This window comes from Heteronotia binoei, chromosome 2, assembly GCF_032191835.1.
Source record: "Heteronotia binoei isolate CCM8104 ecotype False Entrance Well chromosome 2, APGP_CSIRO_Hbin_v1, whole genome shotgun sequence".
In the NCBI taxonomy this organism is placed as follows: Eukaryota; Metazoa; Chordata; class Lepidosauria; order Squamata; family Gekkonidae; genus Heteronotia; species Heteronotia binoei.
Genome location: NC_083224.1, coordinates 49,497,695 through 49,524,299, shown reverse-complemented (window position 1 = coordinate 49,524,299; position 26,605 = coordinate 49,497,695). Strand labels below are relative to the sequence as shown.

Here is a 26,605-nt window from a genome sequence, read left to right as displayed (position 1 = left end):
TGAAACGGAGAATCTTGATAGTCAAATATTAAATGTGAAACATTGGAAGACAACATTGGATCTTTTGAGATATCATCAGTCCCAGCTATGTATTATGGCCCAAATAATGCTCTTCCACCTGAAATGGAGTAATTTTAATTGTTTTTATTGTTTTAACTGTTTAAATTCATTGTTACATTTTCATTGTTTCTTGTTTAAATTTATTGAGCCCTCCTGCAGGATAGGGTGGAATAGAAATTAACAAACAAACAAATAATACTATTAAAAAGCAATAATCTCTAAAAAGCAAGTATCAATAAGCACCTAAATATGGGGACACTATCTTAATAAATACTATGGTGGCATGAAGTATAGAATAGAACAGTATACCTAAAATATACAATATCAAATTGTTGTGTGAAACTGATATTGAAATGAAAAATACTGAATTACCTGAACATTGTAGCATTCTTGGGAGAAACCCAGATTTGTTACAGCCATGACCCCTATAATTATCTAGTGCTTTATGATGGTAAAGCCACCCCCACCTCACTTTCAGACGCAGAGCACAAAACACAAAAAGCCAGGATGGGAAGCAGTCTTTGATTAGTCTTACAAGTTATTAAATTGCCAGCTAAAATCGGTTAAAACACAAAGTGTTTTAGGCACCCTTTGCAAGAAGATTCATCCTAAAAGCAAACATCCTGATCAGCTAACATCATTTGAGATTCTGGCCAGCTAGAGAAGAGTCAGTGTTTGCAGTGGAGAAAGACAAATATTGCAGAAGACTTACAGGGTTTAGGACAATCCCCAGTAATTCAATGGGAACAATTTAGTCTCCTGCCTGAGTTAATCCTAATCACAATTTGATGCTTGCAGCCTGCAGCAACACTGCTAGGCTGCATTAGCAGGCTTTGCCTCCCTGGGAGGAAAGGGAGGATTGGCGGCCCGTTTGGGCACGTATTTTAGGGGGCAGAGTCAGGCCATTGTAATGGCCAGACCTCCGCTTCCTGCTTCAGTCCCAGACAAGATCAGTCCGGGCGAGAAGCGTGTTTCGAGCGGCGCTTTTTTTCTGCGCTGGAGAGGAGGCCCCGTTTCTTTGCGTCGGCATCAGTGTGCCTCTGGGTGCGGTGGTGGCCACTTTGTAATGGCCAGACCTCCGCTTCCTGCTTCAGTCCCAGACAAGATCAGTCCGGGCGAGGAGCGTGTTTCGCGCGGCGCTTTTTTTCTGCGCTGGAGAGGAGGCCCCGTTTCTTTGCGTCGGCATCAGTGTGCCTCTGGGTGCGGTGGTGGCCACTTTAGCAGTCAGGGGTCTTCCTGTGTGGGAGCTGGGGGCTCCCTGGCTCATCTGTGGCTAAGTTGAACGAGCTCCTCAGGTCGTCAGTGGCTGCTTGAGGGAGCTTTCTATAAGGCTGTAGTATTGCTCTTTATTCTTTCTTTTGCTTGGGGTGACGTGCCCTCTCCCTCCTTTTGGCAGGGAAGGGATTTTTTGTTGGAGGCTGGGACTCCCGGCAGGAGTTAGGGGGATTGTTGCCTTAACTGGGTCAGCCATTTGTTCGCTTCCCTGTAATTGTCTGGGGTGTCAGCCATATTGGATCCCCTGTCTTCTTTAAGGAAGGCGGCCATTTTAGGAGGCTCTTGTTTGGAAGCCATTTTGAGGTTCTTCCTTAGGTTATAAAGATGTCCAGTGGAAAGGGGTCTGGTAGGTCTAAAGGGAAAAAGCCGGTGCCTAAGGTCCCTAAGGCTCCTGCCAAGAGGCCTCCATCCCCGTTTTCGTCATCTGCTGAGGAGGGTGATGTGGCTGTTAATGATAACATTATGCAAAGGCTGCAGGCTCTGGAACAGATGACGGGTATTCCTCCTTCAGAAAGGGTGGAGGGGAAAAGGGTTTCTAAAAGGGGGCTCCAAGCTAATGTGTTAACCAGGTTGTCTATCCTTGAGGGCAGATCTGGTGCATTCATCACTGGCAGTGCCATGGGTCTTGGTGGTCTAGATGTGGGATCGGTGTCATCTTCAGGAGCTGCTGGAGTTGGGTCAATGCTGGTTCCTGCTGGATCTGTGGGTAAGGCTGGGGACAATTCGCAGGCATATGCTGGGCAGGCTTGGCCATGGGGACCTTGAGGTCCTGCCTCACCGGATGGGCAGGGCATCCCTGCTGTGAGTAGAGGTTTTGCTTCCCCCTCAGGCACAGGCTCTTTCTCAAATTGGGCTTGGCCAGTTGGACAATGTGGCCCTCATGGGGCTTGGCTGGGTGTGGGGCAGCAGGGTATTGCAGGCTCTTTTATGGGGAATTGGGGCACCCCCTCTCCTTATGGGATGGTCCCTTTTACGGCATTGCCCTTTGGGGATGTAGCTTTGCCTTTGGGGGACCATTTGCTACTCGCAACAAAGGAGAAAATCTTAAAGGGTGAGTATGTGGATAGTTTTTCCCTCCTTCTTCGGGAGTTGTAAAAAAAAGGATAAAAAGGAGTTAGATGAAAAAGAAAAAGGAAAGCTGAAGAAGCGTGAAGTGGAGCGGACCTGGGCAAATTGGCTTCCGGGTTTTTTTACTTGCGCTGGGGTGATTGCACGGGCTCAGCCTTGAAGGGCGGCTGCCCTTATCCAATACATGGACATAATTTATAAGGGGTACATGACGTTTAGCGGGCCTGCCTGGATGCAGTATGACGAGGAATTCAGGATGAGGGCCACTTTATACCCTTCCCTTCAGCGGGACCATATTCACCAGCAGCTGTGGCTGCAGGTCATGTCTCCAGCACAGCCAAATTTAGGCGACCACTTTGATAGCGGTCATTTGGTGAGCAGGTCAGCTGCAACCTCCTCAGCATTGTCAGGCTCTTCCCACAGTTCTGCAGGGCAGGTGGTTCAACCTCGCCTGCTTTGTTGGGAGTTCGATTCTCAGAAAGTGTGTAGCAGAAAGGCTTGCCGGTTCAAGCATGAATGCCCCATGTGTGGTGGGTCTCACTCCTTCAATAACTGCCCGAAAGCCCGAGTATACAAGAACCAAAAGAAGCCTGAAGGGGGAGGAGGGACATATCAGGCTGGAAAAGGGGCCCAGTCCAATAAAGGCAGGTTCTCTTGAGCACTGGCTGTCTAGGTACCTGCGAAGGGCTGACAGTGTTTACCTGCTAAAAGGTTTTAAGTTTGGTTTTAGGATCCCTTTTCAGGGGCCCTAGTTCCCATTTATGTCTGGGAATCTTAGTTTCATTAAGGGTTTAGAGCAGGTTGTCAAAGATAAGATTGCCAAGGAGTTGGCTGAGGGCAGGATTTTGGGCCCTTTTACCCATCCTCCTGTGCATAACCTTAGGGTATCCCCATTGCCTAAAAAGGCACCTGGGGAATTTTGTTTGATTCACCATCTTTCCTTCCCCAGAGGGAAGGCTGTTAATGATGGGATTCCCGAGCATTTATGCTCCGTTAGGTATACCAGCTTCGATCAGGCCATAGCCATGGTGAGACGCTGCGGGGAGGGTGCAGAGCTGGCGAAATGCAATATTAAATCTGCATTTCGTCTTCTACCAGTGCATCCTGCTGATTTCGAGCTCTTGGGATTTTCTTTTGAGTGTCAATTTTACATGGATAGAGCATTGCCAATGGGCTGCTCTGTATCATGTTCAGCTTTTGAGTGTTTCAGCACATTCTTAGAATGGGCTGTTCAGGAAAAAGTGGGTTTACGGGACGTCATTCATTATTTGGATGATTACCTTTTTGTGGGTCCCGAGGGGACGGGGCATTGTGCGCAGCTGCTGTCTGGCTTTATAGAGCTGGCTGCAGAACTCGGGGTTCCTTTGGCTCCGGAAAAAATGGAGGGTCCAGCCCAAAAGCTGACCATCTTGGGGACTGAGATTGACACAGTGGCACAGCTGTCTAGGATACCTTTCCAAAAAATAGTAGAGCTAAGGAGTAGGATTCATTCCTTTCTTCTTAAACGGAAGATCACCTTGATTGAGTTGCAGCAGCTGGTAGGACATCTTAACTTTGCTTGCAAAGTGGTTGCCCCGGGGCGAGCCTTTCTTCGAAGGGTCTGTGATGCTATGGCAGGACTACGCTTGCCTCAGTATAGAACGCGGGTTACCAGCAGCATGAGGGAAGATTTGAGGGTTTGGCAAGAATTTTTGGAGTCCTTTAATGGGGTCTTTTTTTTGGAAAGATGATATGAGGCTTGAAGCTGAGCTCCAGGTCATGTCTGATGCTGCTGGGTCTTTGGGCTTTGGAGTCTATTTCTGCGGACATTCCACGGCTGGGGGCTGGTGTGCTGATAGCTGGCCAGACTCCTTGAGGCAGGTAGGAGTGAACTGAGATCCTACGTTTCTCGAGTTCTTTCCCATTCTAGTTGCAGTTTGGCTATGGGGGAAGGATATGGCCAATCGCACTGTTCATTTTTGGCGTGATAATATGGCGGTAGTCCATGTCATTAATTCTCTTTCATCCAAATCTCAACGAGTTATGAGGTTGGTGAGGGCCTTCACTCTGCGTTGTCTGAGGCTTAACATATTGTTTTTAGCCAAGCATATCCCTGGGATGAGTAACGGAGTGGCTGACGCTCTCTCTCGTAAACAGCCGGAGAGGTTTCATCAGCTGGCCTCGGATGCCAACCGAGAGGTGGTGCCAGTGCCCCAGGAGCTATGGCTGATTGGAGAGCCAAGGCCTGCAGAGCAATGGCCTAGCCATTGCACCTAGCACCAGGAAGTCTTACAAACAGGTTGTGCGGCAGTTTGAGGACTTTAGAGCTGAAGTCCTAAAGGTAGGGTATCGCATCATTTGGCCTCTCCTGGTGGAGCAGTTGCTCCACTACTGTGTTTCGCTTTGATGTAAGGGAATGGCCATGTGATCCATTAGGAGGCGCCTGTATGCATTGGTTTTGCTAGTAAGGCGCTGGGTTATAAGGAAGAAACAGCTGATTTTCGTCTTCGGAAAATGCTGGAGGGGTGGGCCAGAGAGGCTGGACCTAGGCTCGATACTTGGAAACCTATGTCCCCTCTGATTCTTAAGGGCCTGAAGGGGGTTTGGGGCATGGTGTGCGCTTCATATTTTGAGGCATCTTTGTTTCATACAGTGTCTTTAGTAGCTTTTTTCGGGGCCCTTACAGTCAGTGAGCTAGTGGCATGATCTAGAAACGATGTTTCTGGTAATGCTCTGTTGCTAAGGGATTTGAGGTTATCTAAGAGTAAGGCGGTGATTACTGTCCATCACTCTAAGACGGATCAGTATCAAAAAGGTACCGTGCTTGAGCTTGGCAATTGTTCAGAGCTTGAGCTGTGCCCAGTTGCCGCGTTGGCTGTTTATTTGGCAGTTCAGGGGCACGAGGGGTTTTTGTTCTCTCACGATAATGGGAACCCACTGATGAAACATCAGTTTTGGGCTGTGATGTCACGGGCTTTAAGTGAGCTGGGGTTGTCTGGGATGCGGTTTGGGACTCATTCCTTTAGAATTGGGGTGGCCTCGACAGCTGCCACCCTGGGGTATCCTTCTTTCTCCATTCAGCGCTTGGGCCGTTGGCGCTCATCTGCTTACAAATCTTATGTTTGACCTTTGCTCAGTCCCTAGTTTGGCTTGTTTGGCTAATATGTTACTGGTTATGTTCTTGTTTGACTGTTTTTTTTTTCTTTTTAGATGCTGTTGTTCCTGGCCAGAGGAGCCGAGTTCTCGTCTGTGGCCATAGCCATGTGTTTTGGGCTGCTCATCAGGCGTGGAGAACTTCGGTCGGCTCTCAGCTGGGACTCAGCCAATATGCTTGTATCGAGTGGCAGGGGCGCCGGGGCCTTCAGTGGCCGGGCCTGCTGCTTTCGTTATTCCAAGGGAGTATGAGCCTTCCTTCTCAGGTTTTAATTATTCACTTAGGAGGGAATGATCTCAGGCTAGTAAAAGGCAAAGCTTTAGTCTGGCAGGTTCGGCAGGATTTTCAATACATTAGGGAGCGTCCTTGGACCACTATAATTTGGTCAGCCATGCTTCCTCGACTTGTTTGCCGCAGTGTGTGGGACCCTGCAGCCATTGAGAGGGCACGCTACAAAGTTAATAAGAAAATTAGGAAGGCATTGGAAAGGGGGTTGGGCCACTATTTGTCCCATCCGGACATTTCTATGGAATTTCCTGACCTCTACAGAGGAGATGGGGTACATCTCTCAGAAAAGGGTAATATGCTTTTCTTGAGAGATCTCCGGCAAGGGTTGCGGGTGGTCTTGGGCCTCCTGGTGGGTGCTAAGCCCTAAGTTGAGACTTGGCCTTAGTGGTGGCAGGTTTTTCTGGGTTTAGGGTATTATGCGGCTAGAGGAGGACCATGAAGCATCCCCCTTTTGGGGAATTAGGGGTCTGGCATGATCAACCTTGGGGTTTGGTGACCCGGGGTGCGGACCGTCCTGGAGGCTCGACTAGAGGGTGCCTTCCATTGAGACGTGCGTCCCTCTGGGGCATGCCTCCCTGCTGGACCGGCCTGGCGGGAGCTGTGTCACACAGCTCCAGCTGGGGGCTGGGTCTCTCGCCCGCAAATGGCAGGGGAGCAGTCTGTTGAGACCCCTAGCCCTGACCAGGTCGCAGTTTGGGTGTCTCCTGAAGTTGAACCCCAACAAATCTGTAAGCAAAGATCCAGTCATTGTGTTTGAGTTAATCTGTATTTTTTATTTTATTTCATTATTTGCTTCATTTATACTCTGTCTTTCCCCCCAGCAGGGACCTAAAGGGGCTTACATTGTTCTCCTTTCCTCCATTTTAGTCTCACAGCACTATTAGATAGTTTAGTCTGAAAGTGTGCAATTGGCCCAGGGTCACCCAGCAAGCTTCCATGGTACAGAAGGATTTCAATCTAAGTCTTGCAGATCCAACTGGCTCTTTATATCAGGACTATGTCCTGTCACAATCAGCTTGTGTGGTAAACATACTAGTGAAGGATATAAGTTTATTTGAAGCCTGAAACTAGCAGATCATTTAATTTGACTGCAAAAAGTAACACAGGAATCCCTCTGCAGTGGCTGGAGATTAGGTATATAAGATCTGTAATTTAACCATACAATTCAGGTCAGGTTTTTCCATTTAATCCTTCCTCCACCACCAAGGAGACAGCACACACTCTTTAAGACTGGTACCTATGACCAAACTTCTCCCTTTTTCTTAATCTCCCCTTCTTTTTTCTCACTATGGCCCATGTTCCCTATGCTTTTCCTCCCCATTGCTCTGACACAGCTATGGAGCCCAGCTTCAGCTCTTCCAAACCCCATCTCCAGATACTGGTTCTCTGGCTTCTGCCAGCCCATTTTTCTGTGTTTCTAGCATAACTCTCCCTCTCAGATCCCTAAGCTTTCTCTTTGCATTACTTTCTATTCTCTTTCCCTCCCTTAATCCTTTTTCCTATGTTCTTCAGGAACACACACACTTCCACACAACTATTTTAAATAAACAACCTATAATTGGCATCTTTAATTATAAAAAATCTTAGTAATTGTTTCATTAGGACTTGCCAAAGCAGATATTTCAAGTGTTTTACTATGACTTGCCAATACTTTGATTGCCAACAGCCTTTAAAATTTCCTTCCAGTCTTGCCTTCAATCTATGCATTTAAAGTTACTAAAAGTTAACCCTTATTTCTTTTTTAGAACAATGGTCACATTATAGCAAGACACCACATCAGTTTGCAATTTGTATATATGAAGACTCTGTAAAGCCCAGAGTTGGAGGTGCATGTGTGGGTGCATGTACACCCCCTTGGTCCCTTTGTATCAGCAGCCCTGCCCCATCTTACAGTGTATTCATGTACACCCTGCATGCAACACAATATGTCTGTTTGTAAGAAAGAACCAATATGCATTCTTGGTACAAAATGAAACAAAAGTGGGGATAAACCACACACCGGATAAAAGTGGGGTTTAAACCACACACTCAGCTCTACACACACTTGGGTTGATTCTACACTCACCTTGCTCCAGGGCAGGCTTCCATTTCTGTGTGGAGCAAGCTGGTGATTTCGCCCCAGTTGCTCCATGCTGCCATTTTGTGCGGGGCAAACCAGCGATTTGCCGCGCCATAGTGTAAACCTGTTTTTTCAGGTTTACACTGCGGCGCGGCAAAAAGCAGGTTTGCCCTGCGCAAAATGGCGGTGCGGAGCAGCTGGTGTGAAATCGCCAGCTTGCTCTGCACAGAAATAGAAGCCTGCCCCAGAGCAAGGTGAGTGAGGAATCAGCCTGAGTGAACCATGAGAGTTACTTTCCACAAGTATAATAAAATATCAAGCGTACAATGTACACAAACTGTATGCGTGTTCACTGTAACGTGGGAACAGGGTTGGAGTCAACATGGCGTGGATGACAGACTGAGATCAGGGACACTCAGGTTCAAGTCACCACTTGGCCATGAAGCTTGCTGTGTGACCTTGGGCCAGTTATTCCCTCTCAGCTTAATTTACCACTCAGAATGCATTCACACTACACTAAATAATGCGTTTTGCAACTGGATTTTTGCTACTCTTACACAGTAAAAATCCAGTTGCAAAATGCGTTATTTAGTGCAGTGTGAATGCAACCTCAGAGTTGTTCTGAAGATAAAAATGGAGGAGGCGGGAACCATGTGTTCCATCATGAGATCTTTGGAGTGAAAGGAAGTTAAAAATATAACAGTAAAAGCACAAGAGAGAAAGAGGGATACAGAGAGAAATAAATTAGATTTATAATAATTGGTTTCAAAACCTTTTAAATGTACAATAGTTATATTACCAGATTATGATTCTTCTGTCCAAATAATGTAGCTCTTGTGATCAGTGACTGGCATACCAAAGAATCAAGTAGATTATACAACAATGTGCAGTTTGTGCTATCACTTTACACTGAAAGGCCAGCATACATCACTCCTACTTCCTTGTTTTCTCCTGTTCTTTGTTTATATTACACTATATCCTGGCTGAAAAAAATTAATCTGGAGCAGGTTAAATGAAGCAAATTCAGGAGGATGTGTGCAGGACCCTGTCGCAGAGATCCTTGCACCTGTAATTCTCTGCAACAAGGTTAGGAAAGCAAGTACAACTTGTGAAAATGAATAGCAAGAAATGACAGAGAAACAAACTGTATACCTGCAGTGCACAACAATTGGCCCTGCCTCTGGTGGATTGAGGAACTTCACTTGTCGAACAAAGCCCAAGAGGCCTGTGGCATAACAAGGAACCCCATGGTCTGGCCAGCTGGTGAAGTGGAACTGCCGAATCTCTCGGATTTCATGATAGCCTTTCTGAGGAAATAAAACAATCTCTCTTTTTCTCTATAACAATGTTCCACAATGTTAATCACTGTGTTGTCATTTCTGTGCCTACTCATTGTTCATTTCATTAATATCTTTTTCTCCTTGACATTAGCTACACATACGTGTTCTGATAAAACACTGTACAAAAACAAACTTGACACGATTGAATGTGTGGTGTTTTAGCACTGAACATGTGGACCCATTACCATCAACAGAAGCACTATGAAAAGCAACTTCAATACAATCATGGTAACATCAAAAATTGCTTTTCTGCAGTGTTTTGTCCACATGCACATGTGCATCAGTAACAAGGAGGCAGAGGAAAGAACTAAAGTTTGCAGCAAACTTTGCATATTTTGAGTTGGAATGGAACTTTCCTGCCTCCAACTGCAGCACCAACCATCTCCATGAAATGCTGCTGATGCTCCTGGGGATAAGAAGAAGAGTTGGTTCTTATACCCTGCTTTTCTCTACCTTAAAGAGTCTCAAAGCAGCTTATAATCACTTTCCCTTCCTCTCACCATTACAGGCACCTTGTGAGGCAGGTGGGACTGAGAGAGTTCTGAGAGAACTGTGACAGGCTGAAAGTCAGCCAGCAGACTTCAGGTGAAGGAATAGGGAATCAAACCCAGTTCTCCAGATAAGAGTTCACCGGTCTTAACCACTATGCCATGCTGGCTCTTGGGAAACAAAATGAGGGGTGTCTGCAGCAGCAAGGTGGATCAGTGGAAATGGCCAACTTAATTTAGATTCAACCGTATAACCCCAACATTAGTTTTAGGAATCCTTTTCATTCAATGAGACTAAGGATAGAGAAACACAAAGCAAAGAGATCTTCCGGGGTAATAAAGGACTAGAAAGGAAATCCACTCACCTTTTGGACTGTAAAAGTGCGTATGACATATTCTGCCAGTGGTTCTGTCTCAATTAAGGTGACTTTAATGTCTCCATAGACCTCTGTATCATCTGGCCAGTATCTAACACACTTGACCTATACCAAGAAAGATCACAAAGAAAATAATATGTAATATAAAGCAAAACTTGCCCTAACCCATACCCTACATGTCTTGCCTATGGATAAATCTGAAACAACAATTCATCCACAGTGGTGCAAATCAGGTATTTATCAAAATGCTTTAAAATACATGTGACTCCATCAATATGCACTGGCTCCCATGCTGAACCGGGCATAGTGTTATTACAAGGAAAAAAATCATAAATTATATGTCCAAGGAGATGAATATGGTATAATTTTTAGTAGCTGTTGTGACCAGGAAAGCACTTTATGGCTTATAAGATTTTATTTTCCAGTCCACACTTGTGGTACAACACTTTGAATAATCAATGGAATCATATTGCTATTCAAGGATCTGCTTGAGCCACAAATGTTACGCCAGACCCTCTAACTCAAGCGTAGCACGAAGCATCACAGGATGAGCTGTTGAGGGGAGAGCAAGAAGCCTGTAAGTAGGAGCTACCCCTCCCATTCAGATGTGTATGCTAACCCGTGCACTCTCCCATTTGGGGAAAACTGCTTGCTGTTATGGGGCAAAAAGGAATTCTGAGGATCTCATTCAGATTAGCTCTGAATCGGGACCTACTTTTTTGCTGTTCCAGGTGGTAGCAGCACAAGAAAGTGTGGCCTTATGAATGGTTCAACCGTAACTAGGGATAGCAGGAACAGTGTGGATTTCTAAGAACACAGGTAGGCCTAGTTGGTTAGCAGCCCAAGGCATTTAACAATGACAGATCACTCCTAAAACAGTCTGTCATTTGTTTGAGCAGCACAGATGGTTGTGCAGGGAAAGGTCTTGGAGATGAACAACTGTTAGTTGCTTGAGCAGAAAACTGAGGGAAGGAGGTGAGACTTGGCACCTCTCAGCACAGTTAACATGCATACTATGATAACCAAGGTCAGCAGGAACACTGGCCAAGTGTGGAGCTAAGGTAGTGCTGCCCCAAATTTTGGTAGTCAGTGTACTGTCCTAATAGCAACTTACAGTTAGAATTTGAGTGAATACTTTGATGACACAGATCAGCCATTAAAAAAAAAATTATACCCATGTATAAATTTAATGGTGTCATTTGTGGGGTGCTGGTATGATTGCACACTACAACATACTCTGAAATGTATGTTGTAGAACTTGTTGAAATAGCAACCAACCATACCTGCTGTACTGTTAATACAAACCCATTAACATTAAAAGTTTTATAATATTATAATAAGAATGTTGACAACAGTAAGCAAATTGTTCATTTGATAAATTTTTGAATGGATAATTCAAATGACCTAATCCTTCTATCATACAATGAGCTTTAATCACTGTATGGTGAAGTTTCTATGGAGCTTTGTCATCTGAAGGGATCTCACATAGAATAGATTTGTAGATACTGTTCATTTGGCAGGCTCTAAAAATGTAGCTTTGAGAAAGCCAGATATGACTCTCAGGCTTGACAGAGTATGAAGGAGCTATCAGACAATGGAAGAAAGTAGGTCATTTGAATCTATCCAGAAACTTACCAGGTAATGATATCTGGGCACACTGACATTAATAGTTACAGAGTTATACCACTGAAGAAAATGGGCTTAGAATGGTATAACTCTGATTAGGATGTGTCTGATAGAGCCAATAATAATAAGAAGGTGCTTCTGGGCATGAGGGAAAGCAACTAAGGATGCAAACACAAGACCATTTATCACACTGTAGTTAACAATAGCCTTTATAGTAGCCAGCGCTTTTTTTGTAGCAGGAACTCCTTTGCCTATTAGGCCACACACCCCTGATGTAGCCAATCCTCCAAGAGTTTACAGGGCTCCTAGTACATGGACTACTGTAAACTCCAGAAGGATTGGCTACGTCAGGGGTATGTGGTCTAATATACAAAGGAGTTCCTGCTACAAAAAAAAAAGCTCTGATAGTAGCTTTAAACACATGGGCAGCAAGTAATTTGAAGGTTTAGCCATATGATGAGCTGCTAACTATCATGTTGTGGCAATTGCTTGAAGATCTAGGAAAAAGGAGTGGTGGTAGTAACATTTAACTCACCATTATAGTTGATCCTTTAAAAAAAAAACAGTTCACAGAATAGTTGAAATGAAGTAACCACATAACAGGTTGGATTCTATAGATGTTCCACAGGTAGAAGCAAATCTTTCCCCTAAAGTCCCTTCTCCTAGCTTTCCTTGTATCCCCACCCAAAACACTGTTGGAGGTTGAGGAATCCTCACAGACAAAAAAGAGTCATGAATGTGCCAGGATCTCTAGCGAAGAGAACAATCAGGAGAGATTGCCCCTCCACTGCCTTCTGCCAGTGGAACATCTGTAGGATCAAGCCTGATATTCCTTTATCTGTATGTGATAGATAGTGACTGAATGCTTTGGGCAATCATCATACCCTGCCAACTTCCACCAGGTTAGTAACCATGACAACACTTGCAGAATTCTCCTGCCAGATCATCCTCCAAAAATCCTTCACTGTCTCTTGCATCGGTCCTGAGGGGTAAAAGAATGAAAGAGAAAGGACATCCCAAAAGTAATTTTGGAATAAACAACACATTTTTGCTTCTCCCCACCAACATCCCTGCCCAACTGAAATTCTGACCTTTCTACAGAGGATTTCCTGTTCTTTAAAGTTTGGTTTGTGGAGCAATCCAACTCTTTAATAAAACAGGTAATCAGGATAAATACTTTGCCTACTGCTGAAGCAATATGTGCTACAGACAGATATAAATTTATGTGTTCCCTATTCAGTTCTGAGAACTAGAAGAGCTATATGGCCGTTAAGCCACTTGAAAACCACAGTGTAAAATAAAATGAATAGTGCTAGGACTAGGCAGAATTACCAGTTACAAATCAATGCTAAAATGTGGAATCTTTAATTATTTGGTAAGATTTTAGGCAAGGAATGTTTTGGGAGGCAACTTGATTATTGTTCAGTAGATGTGTGTATTCGTGATTTTTAATGAAATTTTGTGGAGAAGGCGCTAGCTACTTCCCAAAAAACTGAAACTTCACTCCACATCATGATATATATTTGCAATCTGTCACACACACTAAGATACACTGCCAAACAATGTTGAAGATTTTTTTTAAGTGTAATGCGTTTGCAAATATTTATTTTTGATCAAATTCAAAACCAAAGGTTACATTGCTGCAATTTATCAGAAGTATTAACTTCGTTATTGGTCAGAAGTTTGGATTGGATTATGGGGTATTGATAAAAATATTTATTTACTTCATTTTGAGTCATCATCATTCTGTGTCTTTTGTGGAGAAATGCAAGCTAAAATTAGCATAAATAAATATCTTAGGATAATATTATAATTACAAAAATCAGTGAATTAGAGATTTGTGTGTGTGTGTGTGGGGGGGTGTTTCTACTCAACTGGGCATAAATTACCCTACCACCCCCAATACTTGAAGGTATTATGATGAAGCTGTTGTGCTCATGAATATATATATTTAGTCTCCTTTTTCTTTCAAACAGATAGCACTTTTTAATATGCTTTTGGACATCATTAGTTCTATCATATCACAGACTGGTTCTAAAAAACCCTCTGTAGTCTGTACCCAGCCTTATCAACTTGTGTCTCAGAGCTTTGACACTTTGCATGTGTGTATCCCATGAGTTTTATAGCCCTTACAATTAGCAAGTAGTATGTGTAATTTAGTGTAGTAACAGAATATTTGAAAGCCTGCAAGTTCACAGGTGTTACCTCCTTTCAGTTTTCGATAGTGTAGGAAAGTGCTGCTTGTATTGTGTTTAGCCCTTGAGCCAGTCCAGTTGTGTGTTGTTACTTATGGCAGAATTCCATGCAACTCGACTAAGTATGTACAATGCAAATCTTATGATCTGCCAAATGGAGTATCCCAACAAGGAAGTTTTTTTTTTTTGTATGTAGTCTATAACTATGGGCCAGATTAAATCCTCCATGCAGACTAGCCTTGTGGCAGGGAGGAAACAATATATGAGCCAATGATGGCAACAAAATGACTATACTGACATATTCTGTAGCCACCCCAATTACATGCATCATTTTGAGAGATGCAAAATCAATAAATAAAATTCAGGTTCATCTGCTTAAGCCCTCCTATGGTTATTTTTTAATAGTTTCTTCTACACCATGGCACATAGAAAAAAATACAACCTCATATGATTGCTTGTCAAACCTTGAGTAACAGCAGCATATTTCTATGGCCTATTGAAATCCTATTTTAGTTCTGTCATAACCCCCCACCCACCCCCATGATTTTTATCTTTAAAAAAATCATTCACTGTCTTTGCTTCTTTTAGGCATATGTGACTTGAGGTGTCATTATGATTCCTAACTAGATGTGTTCCCTCAGAGGATCATACCATTGTGATCTATAATCATACTGCTCCCAATATTGGCTGAACATGCCTTTGTTAGGGAGTGCAGGGCTCCCTAATATGTCTCCCATGGACACCATGGCTGCTTCCAGTACTTTCCCTGGTACCCAAAAGTGTTTATAGAAAATGGGTGGCCAAGGTGAGCCTGCTGCACAGCAAGGCTTCTAAGTGGTTACTGCTGTGCAGATTTTTTAAAATGTTTCAGCAGAAACTGACACCACAGTAGTGTTTTTATTCTCTCACACACATTTCTCTTTCTCAGTATATTTTTAAAATTTCTCTTCCTGTCCTAGGTTACTAGCCTCCAGATGAGAGGAGAAAAAGGCAATGCCTCCGGAGTAAACTGTTTACACAATTCTCTTAAAGTCTTATCACATCTAATTAGTAGATTGAAACAGACAGACAGAATTCCAAAAATACAGAACTTCAAAGCACAGAATACAAAACAGGAGGACACCACAATAACTCCAATTACAGTTCAGAATAGTAAACAAATTTTTTCTTCTTTCGTAAGTGGATGTCCATAGCTCCCGTAACGCAGCAAACAAGACTTTCAAAAGGATGCCTGTCCCAATCCACTTTCAAATATGCAGCTCAAAAATTATCTTCAAGTAGCAGATACTTAAATGGGAATTTCTGGTATTTTTCCAACCACGTAGGAAGAGCCAGTTTGGTGTAGTGGTTAAGTGTGCGGACTCTTATCTGGGAGAACCGGGTTTGATTCCCCACTCCTCCACTTGCACCTGCTAGCATGGCCTTGGGTCAGCCATAGCTTTGGCAGAGGTTGTCCTTGAAAGGGCAGCTGCTGTGAGAGCCCTCTCCAGCCCCACCCACCTCACAGGGTGTCTGTTGTGGGGGAGGAAGGTAAAGGAGATTGTGAGCCGCTCTGAGACTCTTCGGAGTGGAGGGCGGGATATAAATCCAATATCTTCTTCTTCCAGAGTCACACACAGATTGAAAAAGAGGCTGCAGACTGCTTAGCTAATGGGTCAGAATAGTTGCTTGGCAATGGGTACTGATTTTTTCAAAGGTTCTGTTAAGTATCAAGATCTTGGAGGAGGTGACTCTCTCAGCTAAGAAGGTGCATGACTGTCTCTGTGTGTGAAAATGATTAAAGTAAGACTGTGCTGATTTAAACTGAATTCATAAATGCTGATCAATTTAATCAGATCATCTTGATCAATTAAAAAAACTTTGGTGGGTTGATGTCTAATGACAACAACAACAAAAATGACATACAAACATTCATTCTTGATAGAACCACTGGTTTCCTACTTCTCATTTTCCATACTGAGGAAAATTAAAACGATACATCATAATGCCAGCACATTCACTATTTTGAGAAATTAAAAGGATTAAAAAAAAAATTCAAATGAATAAATGAACTTTAATGGAGTTTTTAAAAAACTGACTTTCCATCTAATTGTCTAAAGAATAGAATCAATGTAAATATTGGCATAGAAGAATAATGCGAATTAGGATTTTTAGAAAAAATAATCCTGCGATGAATTAAGCAGGAGCCCTCAACATAAAAGAACCTATTAAGACCTAAAAACATACATGTTCATCAGTCCTTAACTCATCACCAAGAAGAAGTGCTTGTCAACATGGCAGACCAGCTCATACAGTCCTTCCTCATTGCCACTGTATCAATGGGATTTATCCTTGTGAAGGATGTTAGAGTGCACACAGACCTATAACATATTACAATTATTATCTATCTTTCTTAGGCTGGTATATGTATTTTTTCCTTATGTTGTTTCTCAGAACCACTATGTAAAGTAAATTAGACTGAGACAGAAAGTGATTGGCCAAATCACCAAGGGCACTTCATGAGACAGCAAAGATTTTAATCCAAGCCTCCTGTTCTAGCCCAACAATCTAACTAGAACAGCAGCAGAACAGTCTGGTATTCTACAGTATGATTTGTGCATACAGTTTGTACATCTGGTTATAAACAGGCTGAGGTACCTTTTTCAGGAGACTGGAAGAGTACTGGAAGGTTGCCATTGTAAGGAGTGGTATCAAAGGAAGGGGAGACATTTTCTACTCAATCTAGAATGGTAAACTCATTTATGAGGATTTACGATTTCTAAGCAGGATGTACATACTGTTTTACAAATCTTTATATCAACTTAATCAAACTTGCCTTGAGTTGCAATGTAATGGTGAGGTCGATGATATCCCTAGAAGATAAAAAGGTGACAAAAATTAAAATTAACAAGGTTCTACTTCTGGAGGACTTTCAGATGTAAATTTGCTGTATTAATAGTTACCGGTTGGCACCACTAATACTATTTTCCAAAGTAGATACTGATGGTAATTTTCAGCAGTGGGCTAATGAATAACACATTCTACCAAAAAGCAACCTTTATGTTCCTCTTGTGATAGAATATCTTTATGTGTCTGCTCCAAACACATATAAAGCCTCAAGCAGGGGGACCTCAGTAAATGGAACACTGAATAGTTCCCCTCTTGAACTTTACTCCCCCTATAGCTCACTGCTGGTGTCAGAGCCTAGAATAAAGAAAACTGGCTAGACCAATGAATTGCAGGGGAGCTAAGGTGTGTAGGAAAAAAGCTGAGTGCACCATTTTGCATATTTCTTGTACTGTCAAAGATCCCATGACAGTCACTTTATATATGAATGGAGCAGATGCATGAATGATGGTTCTGCCTCAGCAGTTCACTGATGCATAACATTTACATCAGAAATCACTAGACAAACACAACATATAAAAAGGTGTAGTGGCCTAAATTCATATACTCCGATATCAAGACTCAAAAGTGTCTTAAAATATTTTCAGGAACTACACTGTGCAGAAGAGAGTAGAGCCCAAAGGAGGGTAACCAATGGGTTGTTCTTAATGGCTGTATTTTGTTTTTAATGACTGTGTTGTTTTAATTGAACACTACTGCAAACTCGCATATAATTTCCCCTAAAGAAGAAGAAAATAAAATGAAATCTGGTCTTTGGGCCCCAAGATGAGTCAACTCCCCACCCTTTAACTGGAAGTGAAACCTGTTTTCTCCCATTGATGCACTTTCCACTGCACCAATCAATGGTTGGCTTTTGACAAATCTGCAATAAGATACCATTTGGGTGTTAGGTGGGAAAAAAGCCATTCAACATAAATAAATGCCAGTGAAATTATTAACAGGTGGAAATGCTGCAATTTCAATTATAGTTTTTGGAAAATTCTGGAGAGTTTACTTTTCAACAACGGAAAGAATGTATACAAAACCAGAACTTAGAAATCAGCTTAATATTTTCATGTACGTACTCAGCTGCTCTTGCTTTAGAAAACCTTCACTGCTAATTCATTAATAGACTAAACATGAAGAAATCTACATCCTCTCATTTGAAAAACAACACATCTGTTTCTTGTCAAAACTGACTCAGGCATCAGTGATTTTTATATATATATAATGTGTAGGCTGTGCCATATTAAATGATTTTTTTTCTTTTCTCTTAATTGAGGGATCCTTTTAAAAACACTGTCATATAATTATAGATTAAAGATACTTGCATTAGAAAAAGAGATGCTGTTAAATACCTTCCTAATAGGTAGTAGATTTTGCACTCTTGTCAGGAATCCACAGGACTTTATTAATAAGATAGAGAAGATTTAAACTGATGCTTGCAACCTTCATTCCATTACCTTGCATTTTTAAATAAACATATACTTAAACTTGTTGGTGTTTGGGATTATATCCCACTGAACTCACAGCAAACTAGATACAACAAAAGAGATATGGAACATCACTCCATCTCTTTTGGCTCTTTGTTGATGTCTTATATATATAAAACAAGGCCTGATGTCATTGCTCTGTGTGTCATCACACCTCAGCAGCTACGAACATCTTCAGCATGATGTCTTCCAGTGAGAACATGGCAGAGAAATAAAGGCTTAAAGAGGTCTTTCCTCCCTCCTATCCCTAATTGAAATGCCATTTGTCTCCTTGGAAAAGGCAATCCTTTCTGCTACATTAACAGAAGGGGAAAAAAAACTTTTCAAATGAGCTCAAAAGAAAATCTACCATGTAGTTTTACCTCTGTGCTTGCCTTCGAAAGATTGTCTTGATGAGGAACTAAAAGTTACAGTTGTAGAAAAACCCTGAAGGCTCCAAAGCTATTTTATCACTACAAGGAGTTGATCCAGTAAATGGTAGTAACACATTTATTTATTTTCTTTTGTTAATAATTCTTTTTACAGAATTTCCCCCCACAGCTCTTACATCTATATAGTTGGCATTTATGTAGTCTGAGTGGGGATCTCCATCCAGCAGTTGCAGCCTGACCCGAGAGTGATCATCTGAAAGTAATCAAGTAACAGATGACAATTGTAGATAGGGAGGAACAGACATTTTAAAGCAAATGGGAAAGGCAAAGAGGGTATAAAGAGAATGAACAATTCAGGAAATGATTAATTCATGTTTTTTTTTTAAAAAAACCTACTAAATATATACAGAATCATCTCTGTGCCTGCCTGAGCCATCCAGAAGCTGGTCTAAAATTTATGCTCTGTTCTTTTGTTCACCTTTAGTGTGATCTTCGATTTACTGCACACTCCTTGGACTTAGTATTTCTCCAAGCAATTTTGAAAGCATTAGCATTTTTCATGACACAACCTTTGTCAGGTCACAGCTGAATCATTGTCCAGAAGCACTTTGCAACATAAAAAACCTTGAAAAGGTTTTTTTAAAAACCTCCAAAAAGGCTCTTTTTGGATCACCGAAAAGAGAGGATTAGAATTCTGACTGGCTTTTCAAGCCCTCTCAAGGAGAGCTGAGGCAGTCCTGATTAGTCCTGTTTAAAGGTAAGGTTAAGAAAATGTACAATCTAAACAAGGTAAATTGTTATGATGATCCATTTTTCTTGCACCTACAAGGACTAGATGCTGTACAAAAAAGGAGGGAGGGTTTGGTCTACACATGCAGCAGAATAAGGTGATAGAGTTCTGTGCTGGTAGGAACAACTTCAGGTTGTGGGGAAGAAGTCATAGTGTTAAAGATCCCCGATGTAAAAACTTCTTGCAACAAAACCAAACCCAGGAACAACAGTTCTAGCACAGCTCCTCACACACTGTAAATTTTTCCTCTTCAAAATAATTACTAATATAGTTACTTTGTAAAATATCTCCCACCTGCAGTCTAAAATGCTCCATTCTACCAGCTCACTGTCTGCCACCTTATGACCACCTCATGCCACTGCATATGTAGACCAGGACAGTAAAAAAAAGACACCTCCAAGCTTAGTATATAGGAAAATAGACTCAAGAGGAAATGGTCACAGATACTGGAGTCAGTAGTAAACAACCCCTTCCCTAGAGCTAACAATGGAATACTAGGATCGTAGGTTAGCCAGATTTCCTGTTATAGTGAGTGATCTCCTGTTGGCAATCCCTGCTGCCTGCTGGTGCTCTTTCACTTGGTGGGAGAAAAACAGATTTGAATATTGTCATCAGCACAACAGGTTTATACCACTTCCAGGGAAAATGCTTCTCTAGGAACTGCAGGAATTCTAAGGTAAAACGAAGAGATTCCTAGAGCAGCATAATGTCAATTCCAGGTTCTGCCCAGAAGTCATCATGCTGACAACACATGTACCCCCCTGCCACATCTACCACTAGTTGTTAGGTGCTGGTAGCAACTCCCAGTTGTTACCCATATTAACTGAAATCCCTTAGTGATAAACCTGTGAGACATCTCCATCTATGTACTCATCAGATAATAACAGTAGATCAGTGGGCTGTTGGTGGTTCTATACTCCATCTTTATTACTTTTTTAAAAGGACAGCAACTAAAAAAGAGGAGTTGTTACTCCCTTTACTCTCTGTAAGTCCTTGGAAATTTTACTATAATAAAATGCATGGATGAAGGAACAATTCCAAAATGGCCTTAGCATGGCCTTGGGTCAGCCATAGCTCTGGCAGAGGTTGTCCTTGAAAGGGCAGCTGCTGTGAGAGTCCTCTCAGCCCCACCCACCTCACAGGGTGTCTGTTGTGGGGGAGGAAGGTAAAGGAGATTGTGAGCCGCTCTGAGACTCTTTGGAGTGGAGGGCAGGATATAAATCCAATATCTTCTTCTTCTTCAAAATACTAAGCACAGTTTAGTGCAGAACAGTCAAGACTGCCCCGTTCTGCACAATAATTGCCCACAGTCATTTCAGATTCCTCCAGGGCTGGATCGGGGGGGGGGGGGCAGAGGGGGATGCTTGCCCTGGGCACTGCCTGGGGGGGGCACCAAATTGCATATGAAATCCATTCTATCTATGGGCCCATAAGATAGAATGGGCCCATAAGGGGGCACCATTTTTTAATTTTGCCCCCCCCCCTCAAAAACATGTAGATCTGGCCCTGGATTCCTTACTCCTGTAAAAAGACAGCAAATAATACTGTATACTATATCATATATATGTCAGTGTATAGTACTCCAGTTTATTTTATCCCTAGTTTTCAGGAAGGGTAACAACCATCTCATAGTATGTCACCACTACCCCTATTTTACAGATAGCACTCTGAATGTGAATTGCAGAGCATGTTCATCACAGAAAGGAGAAAAAGCTTATATATTTATGGATCTTCTTACCATAGCTAGCAATAGGAAGATAATTCTTACATGGAACTTTGGATTATGGCCTATCATACTGCTGAATAAGCAGGTGGTAGCTGTAGCCAGGGTGTCTTTTACCAGCTTTGACTGGTTAGCCAGTCAAAGGCTGCACCTAACTGGTTAGCTGCAGCCTTTCCTGGGAAGAAAACATCTGGCCACTGTGGTGCATTCTCTGGTTGCATCTAGATCAGACTACTGCAAGATAGTCCACATGGAAGTGTTTGGAAGCTTCAGTAGGTACAGAATGCTGCAGCCAGGAGGTTGACTAAAGCAGGTCATAGTGACCACATCACTTCAGTCTTGGCCCATCTGTACTGGCTTCTAATTTGTTTCTAGGCACAATTCAAGATGCTGGTTTTGACCTTCAAAACTCTATATGGTATGGGACTAACATATATGAAGGGCCACCTACTCTAGAGGTGTTGAACTCATTCACAAAACTTGGAAGGCAGGTGGAGGAGAGCCTGCTGAAGACTCCTGGTGAGTTTTACATCTCCCAAACCAAATGGACCAATGAACCATGAACCGGTTTGGGAAATCAAATGAATCATGAAACAAAATGAACCACTAGTTTGGACAATCAAAAGAACTAGAATGATCCACCATTTTCCCATTCCATGTCCATCCCTACTGCCCAGGGGTGGAAAACATTTGTGTGAAATGGCCATACATCATGCCTTTCTGAATTATAAAATAAACTTCAAAGACCAAAGCTTGTCTATATTTGTGTTCAGTTTGGTTTCTGAGAGTAAATGACATACTCCCAATGTTTAGTTTTGTTGCCAAACGCCTTATGTTTAAAAAAAAAATACCAGAAATGTGTGTTGCAACATTTTGGTGTTGTCTGTCTCTCATGGAAAATTTATTCTGCTAAAAAGTGTGAATGGCATGAAAAGGCACGCAGATTACATATACACCAAGGCTAAGAAATATTAATGATCATGGCTCACCCTTCAGGAGGTAATGAGGCCTTTTATTTTATTCATATTTTGAGTAGGCTATGCTTGGTTAAAACTAACACCATAACTTATTGCATAAATTACATTTTCCATATGTTTGGAAGCTGTTAGTAAGACACATATTTCATTGTGATACAGTGGGTTTATGTATTAATAATAATTAATAACCAACAGTGAAACAATATGGAACGAGAGCAGACTAAAATAATGAAAATCACCCACACCAACATATCACTACAATGAAGCCAATTCCCGAATGCTTCTTGTCAGTCGACTTCCTCATGTACAGATTCTTCAACCATTAGACCCACCACTTTGCTCCCACTGTTATCAGCTATATACAGAATCAAGCTGTTCTACACAATTCCTAGGCAACCTACACATAAATCAGTACGCTGAATAGTATTAGTTTATTCTCCATTCTGTTCTTATGACAAACAAAATGTAACACAAAGAAATTTCCAGAGAAGGTGTGACTCTTTGTCAGATGTGGGAAACTTTTTGGTCCAAGTGCTGAAAAAATGCAGCCTCTACCTGTGAAAGTGTTGGTGTACCAGTAAAAAAAAAAAGAGTGGATGAGGACTGTAATTGGCTAGACATGCTTGTAGCAAACCATGTACCAGTGGTGAAGCCAGCATATCAGTTGTTCACCACTGTAAAGGTCTGGAAAGGTATGATTGCCATGCTTACTCCTGTGCCACTAGTCCCAGCAACCTTGGTTGTTTGGGTAGTATGCTGTTATCAGCATGTGTGTGCTACTTCTGCTGTCTGTGGGAAGTATGGTTCACCCAGAAGGGACAACTAGTAGCCAGACTGCACAATATGGCCCACTTGCTTACACTCATTTTCTTGTGTTTCTCAAATGCCATAGAACAACTGTGAGGAAATTATTTAAAAAAAAAAAAAAAACCGAGAGCCCAAATGGGCTCAGAATGGTGCTACAGAGGGAGGAAAGGCTCCTGCCTCCCCCCCACTCCAGTTTTCTCACACAAAAATTGCACAGGGGAGGAATAATTTCACCAGTTTTGCTGCTTCATGTATAGAGTTACTCCATGTGGAGGAGCAAAATCAATGAAATACTCCCCTCCCCCAGTGCAGTTTTGAAATAAGATAACTGCTTAGGAGGGAGACAAGAGCCATTCCTCCCCCTGTGCTGTTGCTCCAAACCTATTTATGCCTTCCTCTTTTTTTTTAAATTAAAGATGCAGTTCCTCACAGCTGCTGTGTGACTACAGGGAACACAACAAAATCAGTATAAACAAGTGAAGGAAGGTATCATGTAGTTAAGTGCTAAGGCTATAGGTTCTAAGCTAAGCTGGCCCTTTCCTGGCCATGCTGCTACCGCACCCCCAGAAGGAGCAGAGGCCGACGCGTCCCCCTGTCCATCCAGGGATTAGGAGAGGGGTGGGGTGCTGAGGGCTTCATAAACCCTAGCCCCGCCCAAGAGCACGCAGTTGCTCTTTTTCCTCGGACAGGGAGTGTTTTGGCCGGCCTCTCCTTTGGCCTAGCGGGCCTGTAGTGGGCCGGGAGAAGTCGGAGAGCGGCACAGCTGCTGGTGTGGGCGACAGAGGAGCATCACGGCGGTAGGAGAGATGGTTTGGAGGTGGTGGGCTTGTGGCAGCCGCAGAGGGTAGTAGCCTCTTTCGGGCGGCAGCACAGTGTGGGGCCATGTTCGGAGTGCGGCAGGCGGCAGTGATGGGTCTCGGAGCCTCCCTTACCCTGCCCCACATCTTCCCTCCACCCCCTATGGTTTGGGCCTGTTGGTGCCGGCCTTGTTTGGTCGCTTGGAGGGGTCCTCCTTTCTTGGTTTTTTAGAATGCAGGGTGCCAGGTCAGCTCATTTTAACTCATACCACCCCCCTACCCCCACCAGTTTCCAAGGAGAGTGCTGGAGAGTGGGGATGTCTTAGGCATAGTTGGGCACTATAGCAATGACCCCTAAGAAGGGACAGGGTGTGCCCAAAGGAAAGCAGTCCCTTAAGAGGCCTTCTGGGTGAGGCAATCAAGGGGCCAATGCCCCGGGGCAGAAGGAGGAAGACATTACTAGGCAGACGATCATAGATCAATTAGCTGCCCTGGAGAGGGATAGTGTCATGGAAGTGGGACCCTCTAAATTGCCCAGGGGCCCTAAGGCTGCCAAGACCTCCACGAGGGCGTTCGAGAAGGAGGTGCTGGCTAGGCTTTCTGCTTTACAGAAGCAGAATGAGGACAAGGATGGTGGCGAAGAGGAGGATCTGGGGGGTGCCTATGGTGGTGCAGGGAGGATCACAAGGGTGGGGCAGAACTGGTCCATTGACAGGCAAGCCGGTCACCACTAAGGTAAATACACCTTGCAGGCCAGGGCAGTGGGGTCCCAGCCAGATCCCCTGTCAGGCCAGTGCGCCTGGGGCCAGCAACCCCAGTAGCCGATGCAACAGGATTGGCCATATCCCATGTGGGGTGCTTGGGGGTTCCCCCCAGCCCCCTATGGGAGTGTACCCTTTCAGTTTCGCCCCTTTGGTGACACAGCCATGACATTGGGGACCACCTCATGGTAGCTACCTGGGAGAAGATCTTAAGAGGAGAGTACATTAACATCTTTGGCCTCCTTTACTGGGAGAAAAAGGAAAAGGAGGACCTTGAGGACAAGGAGAAATTAAAGCGGAGAAAAGTCAAGTGGAACTGGCCAATTGGTTACCTGGTTTTTTAATTTACGCAGGGGTAATAGTGCGTGCCCAGCCTTTGTGGGCTGCTCCGCTGTTTCAATACTGCGATATAATATACAAGGCATATACGGACTTTTCGGGTATTGCATGGTTGCAGTATGATAAGTTCCATATGAGAGCAGCATTGAACCCCACTATGCCATGGGACCAAATTAACCAGCAGCTGTGGCAGCAGCTGATGTCTCCGGCTAAACCGAATGCTGGTGACCAGTCGGATAGCGGTCACTTGGTCAGCAAGCAGGCGTCAACCCCAGGGCCCCGCACATTGACGGGGCAGTCGGTTCAAACCCAATTATTATGCTGGGAATACACATTGCAGGGCATCTGCACCAGAAAGTCGTGCAAATACAAGCACGAGTGTCTGCTGTGTGGCAGAGCACATGCCTTTTCGGCACGTAGCAAAACAAAGCCCAAGGGTGGTGGCAAGCAGCCCAGGGGACCTGTCCAGCATACTGGTAAAGGAACCCAGTTCCATCAGACTGAGAACACTTCAGCGACTTTTGTCTGGATACCCTAAGCCAGCTGATCGGGTGTATCTTTGGGAGGGGTTCAAATTGGGTTTTAGGATCCCCTTTCAGGGCCCCTTATGGCACCTAATTTGCACTCTGTGTTAGGGCTGGAGCATGTGGTGTGGGAGAAATATGCCAAGGAATGCGCCAAGGGTTAGGGTTCGCATCACCTCCAGTGCCAACTTTGCGGGTTTCACCATCTGTCCTATCCCCGAGGTGGGTCGGTGAATGATGCTATTCCTGACCACCTGTGCTCAGTTAGGTATACTTCCTTTGATCAAGCAGTCAAGGTGGTACGCCATTGTGGGATTGGAGCCGAGATGGCGAAATGCGACATTAAGTCGGCGTTTCGCCTCCTCCCAGTTTCCCCCAGCGACTTCAAGTTGCTGGGGTTTGCATTTGAAGGCCAATATTACATGGACAGAGCACTCCCGATGGGGTGCTCTGTGTCATGCTCTGCCTTTGAGCGTTTTAGTACCTCTTCAGAATGGGACCTCCAGAACAGAACTGGGTCAGAGGATACGGTGCATTACCTTGATGACTGCCTGTTCACGGGCCCTGCGGAGTCAGGCCAATGTGCCCAGCTCCTAAATGCATTCGTTAGGCTGGCCAGGGAACTGGGCGTTCCCCTGGCTCATGAAAAAACCGAAGGCTCTGTTCCAGTTTTGACCTTTTTAGGTATTGAATTAGATACCAGGCAGCAAGCTTCATGGCTCCCTGTAGAGAAGTTCTCTGGACTGAGGGCTAGATTAGCCGCCTTGAGGGGTAAGCGTAAGGTCTCCTTCTTGGAACTCCAGCAAATAGTGGAGAACCTTAACGTTGCTTGTAAGGTGGTGGCCCCTGGGAGGGCCTTCTTATGGAGTGTTTGTGATGCCATGGGCACCTTGCAGCTTCCTCACCACCAGCTAAGGCTGACTAGGGACATGCAGAGTGACCTGGAAGTTTGGGAGAAGTTTTTGGACTCCTTTAATGGCATATCTTTTTGGAGAGATGACATGCGGATCGAGGCCAAGCTTCCGGTCACTTCAGATGTGGCAGGTTCCATCGGTTTTGGGGTGTATTTTTGTGGGCATTGGTGTGCAGAGAAATGGCCCAAGGAATGGCTGGCCAAAGGCATCTGTCGAAACTTAACTTTTTTTGAGTTCTTCCCCATTGTCATGGCAGTACGTCTCTGGGAGGTGGATCTGGCCAACCATGTTGTACATTTTTGGTATGACAATATGGCATTCATGCATGTGATAAC

The 26,605-nt window shown here is 43.6% G+C and overlaps 1 protein-coding gene across 1 annotated transcript in view; it reads right to left on the bottom strand.

Annotated features, from left to right (window-relative positions):
* Nucleotides 1-26,605, bottom strand: part of PTPRT (protein tyrosine phosphatase receptor type T) — a 1,094,059-nt gene that overhangs the window by 40,765 nt on the left and 1,026,689 nt on the right. The window contains exons 23-27 of the mRNA XM_060230934.1: nucleotides 18,815-18,891; nucleotides 16,725-16,761; nucleotides 12,599-12,696; nucleotides 10,077-10,193; nucleotides 9,036-9,190 (exon numbers count right to left, since the gene is read on the bottom strand). Coding sequence (XP_060086917.1) covers nucleotides 9,036-9,190; nucleotides 10,077-10,193; nucleotides 12,599-12,696; nucleotides 16,725-16,761; nucleotides 18,815-18,891 — 484 coding nt within the window. The remainder of the gene's footprint in view (nucleotides 1-9,035; nucleotides 9,191-10,076; nucleotides 10,194-12,598; nucleotides 12,697-16,724; nucleotides 16,762-18,814; nucleotides 18,892-26,605) is intronic.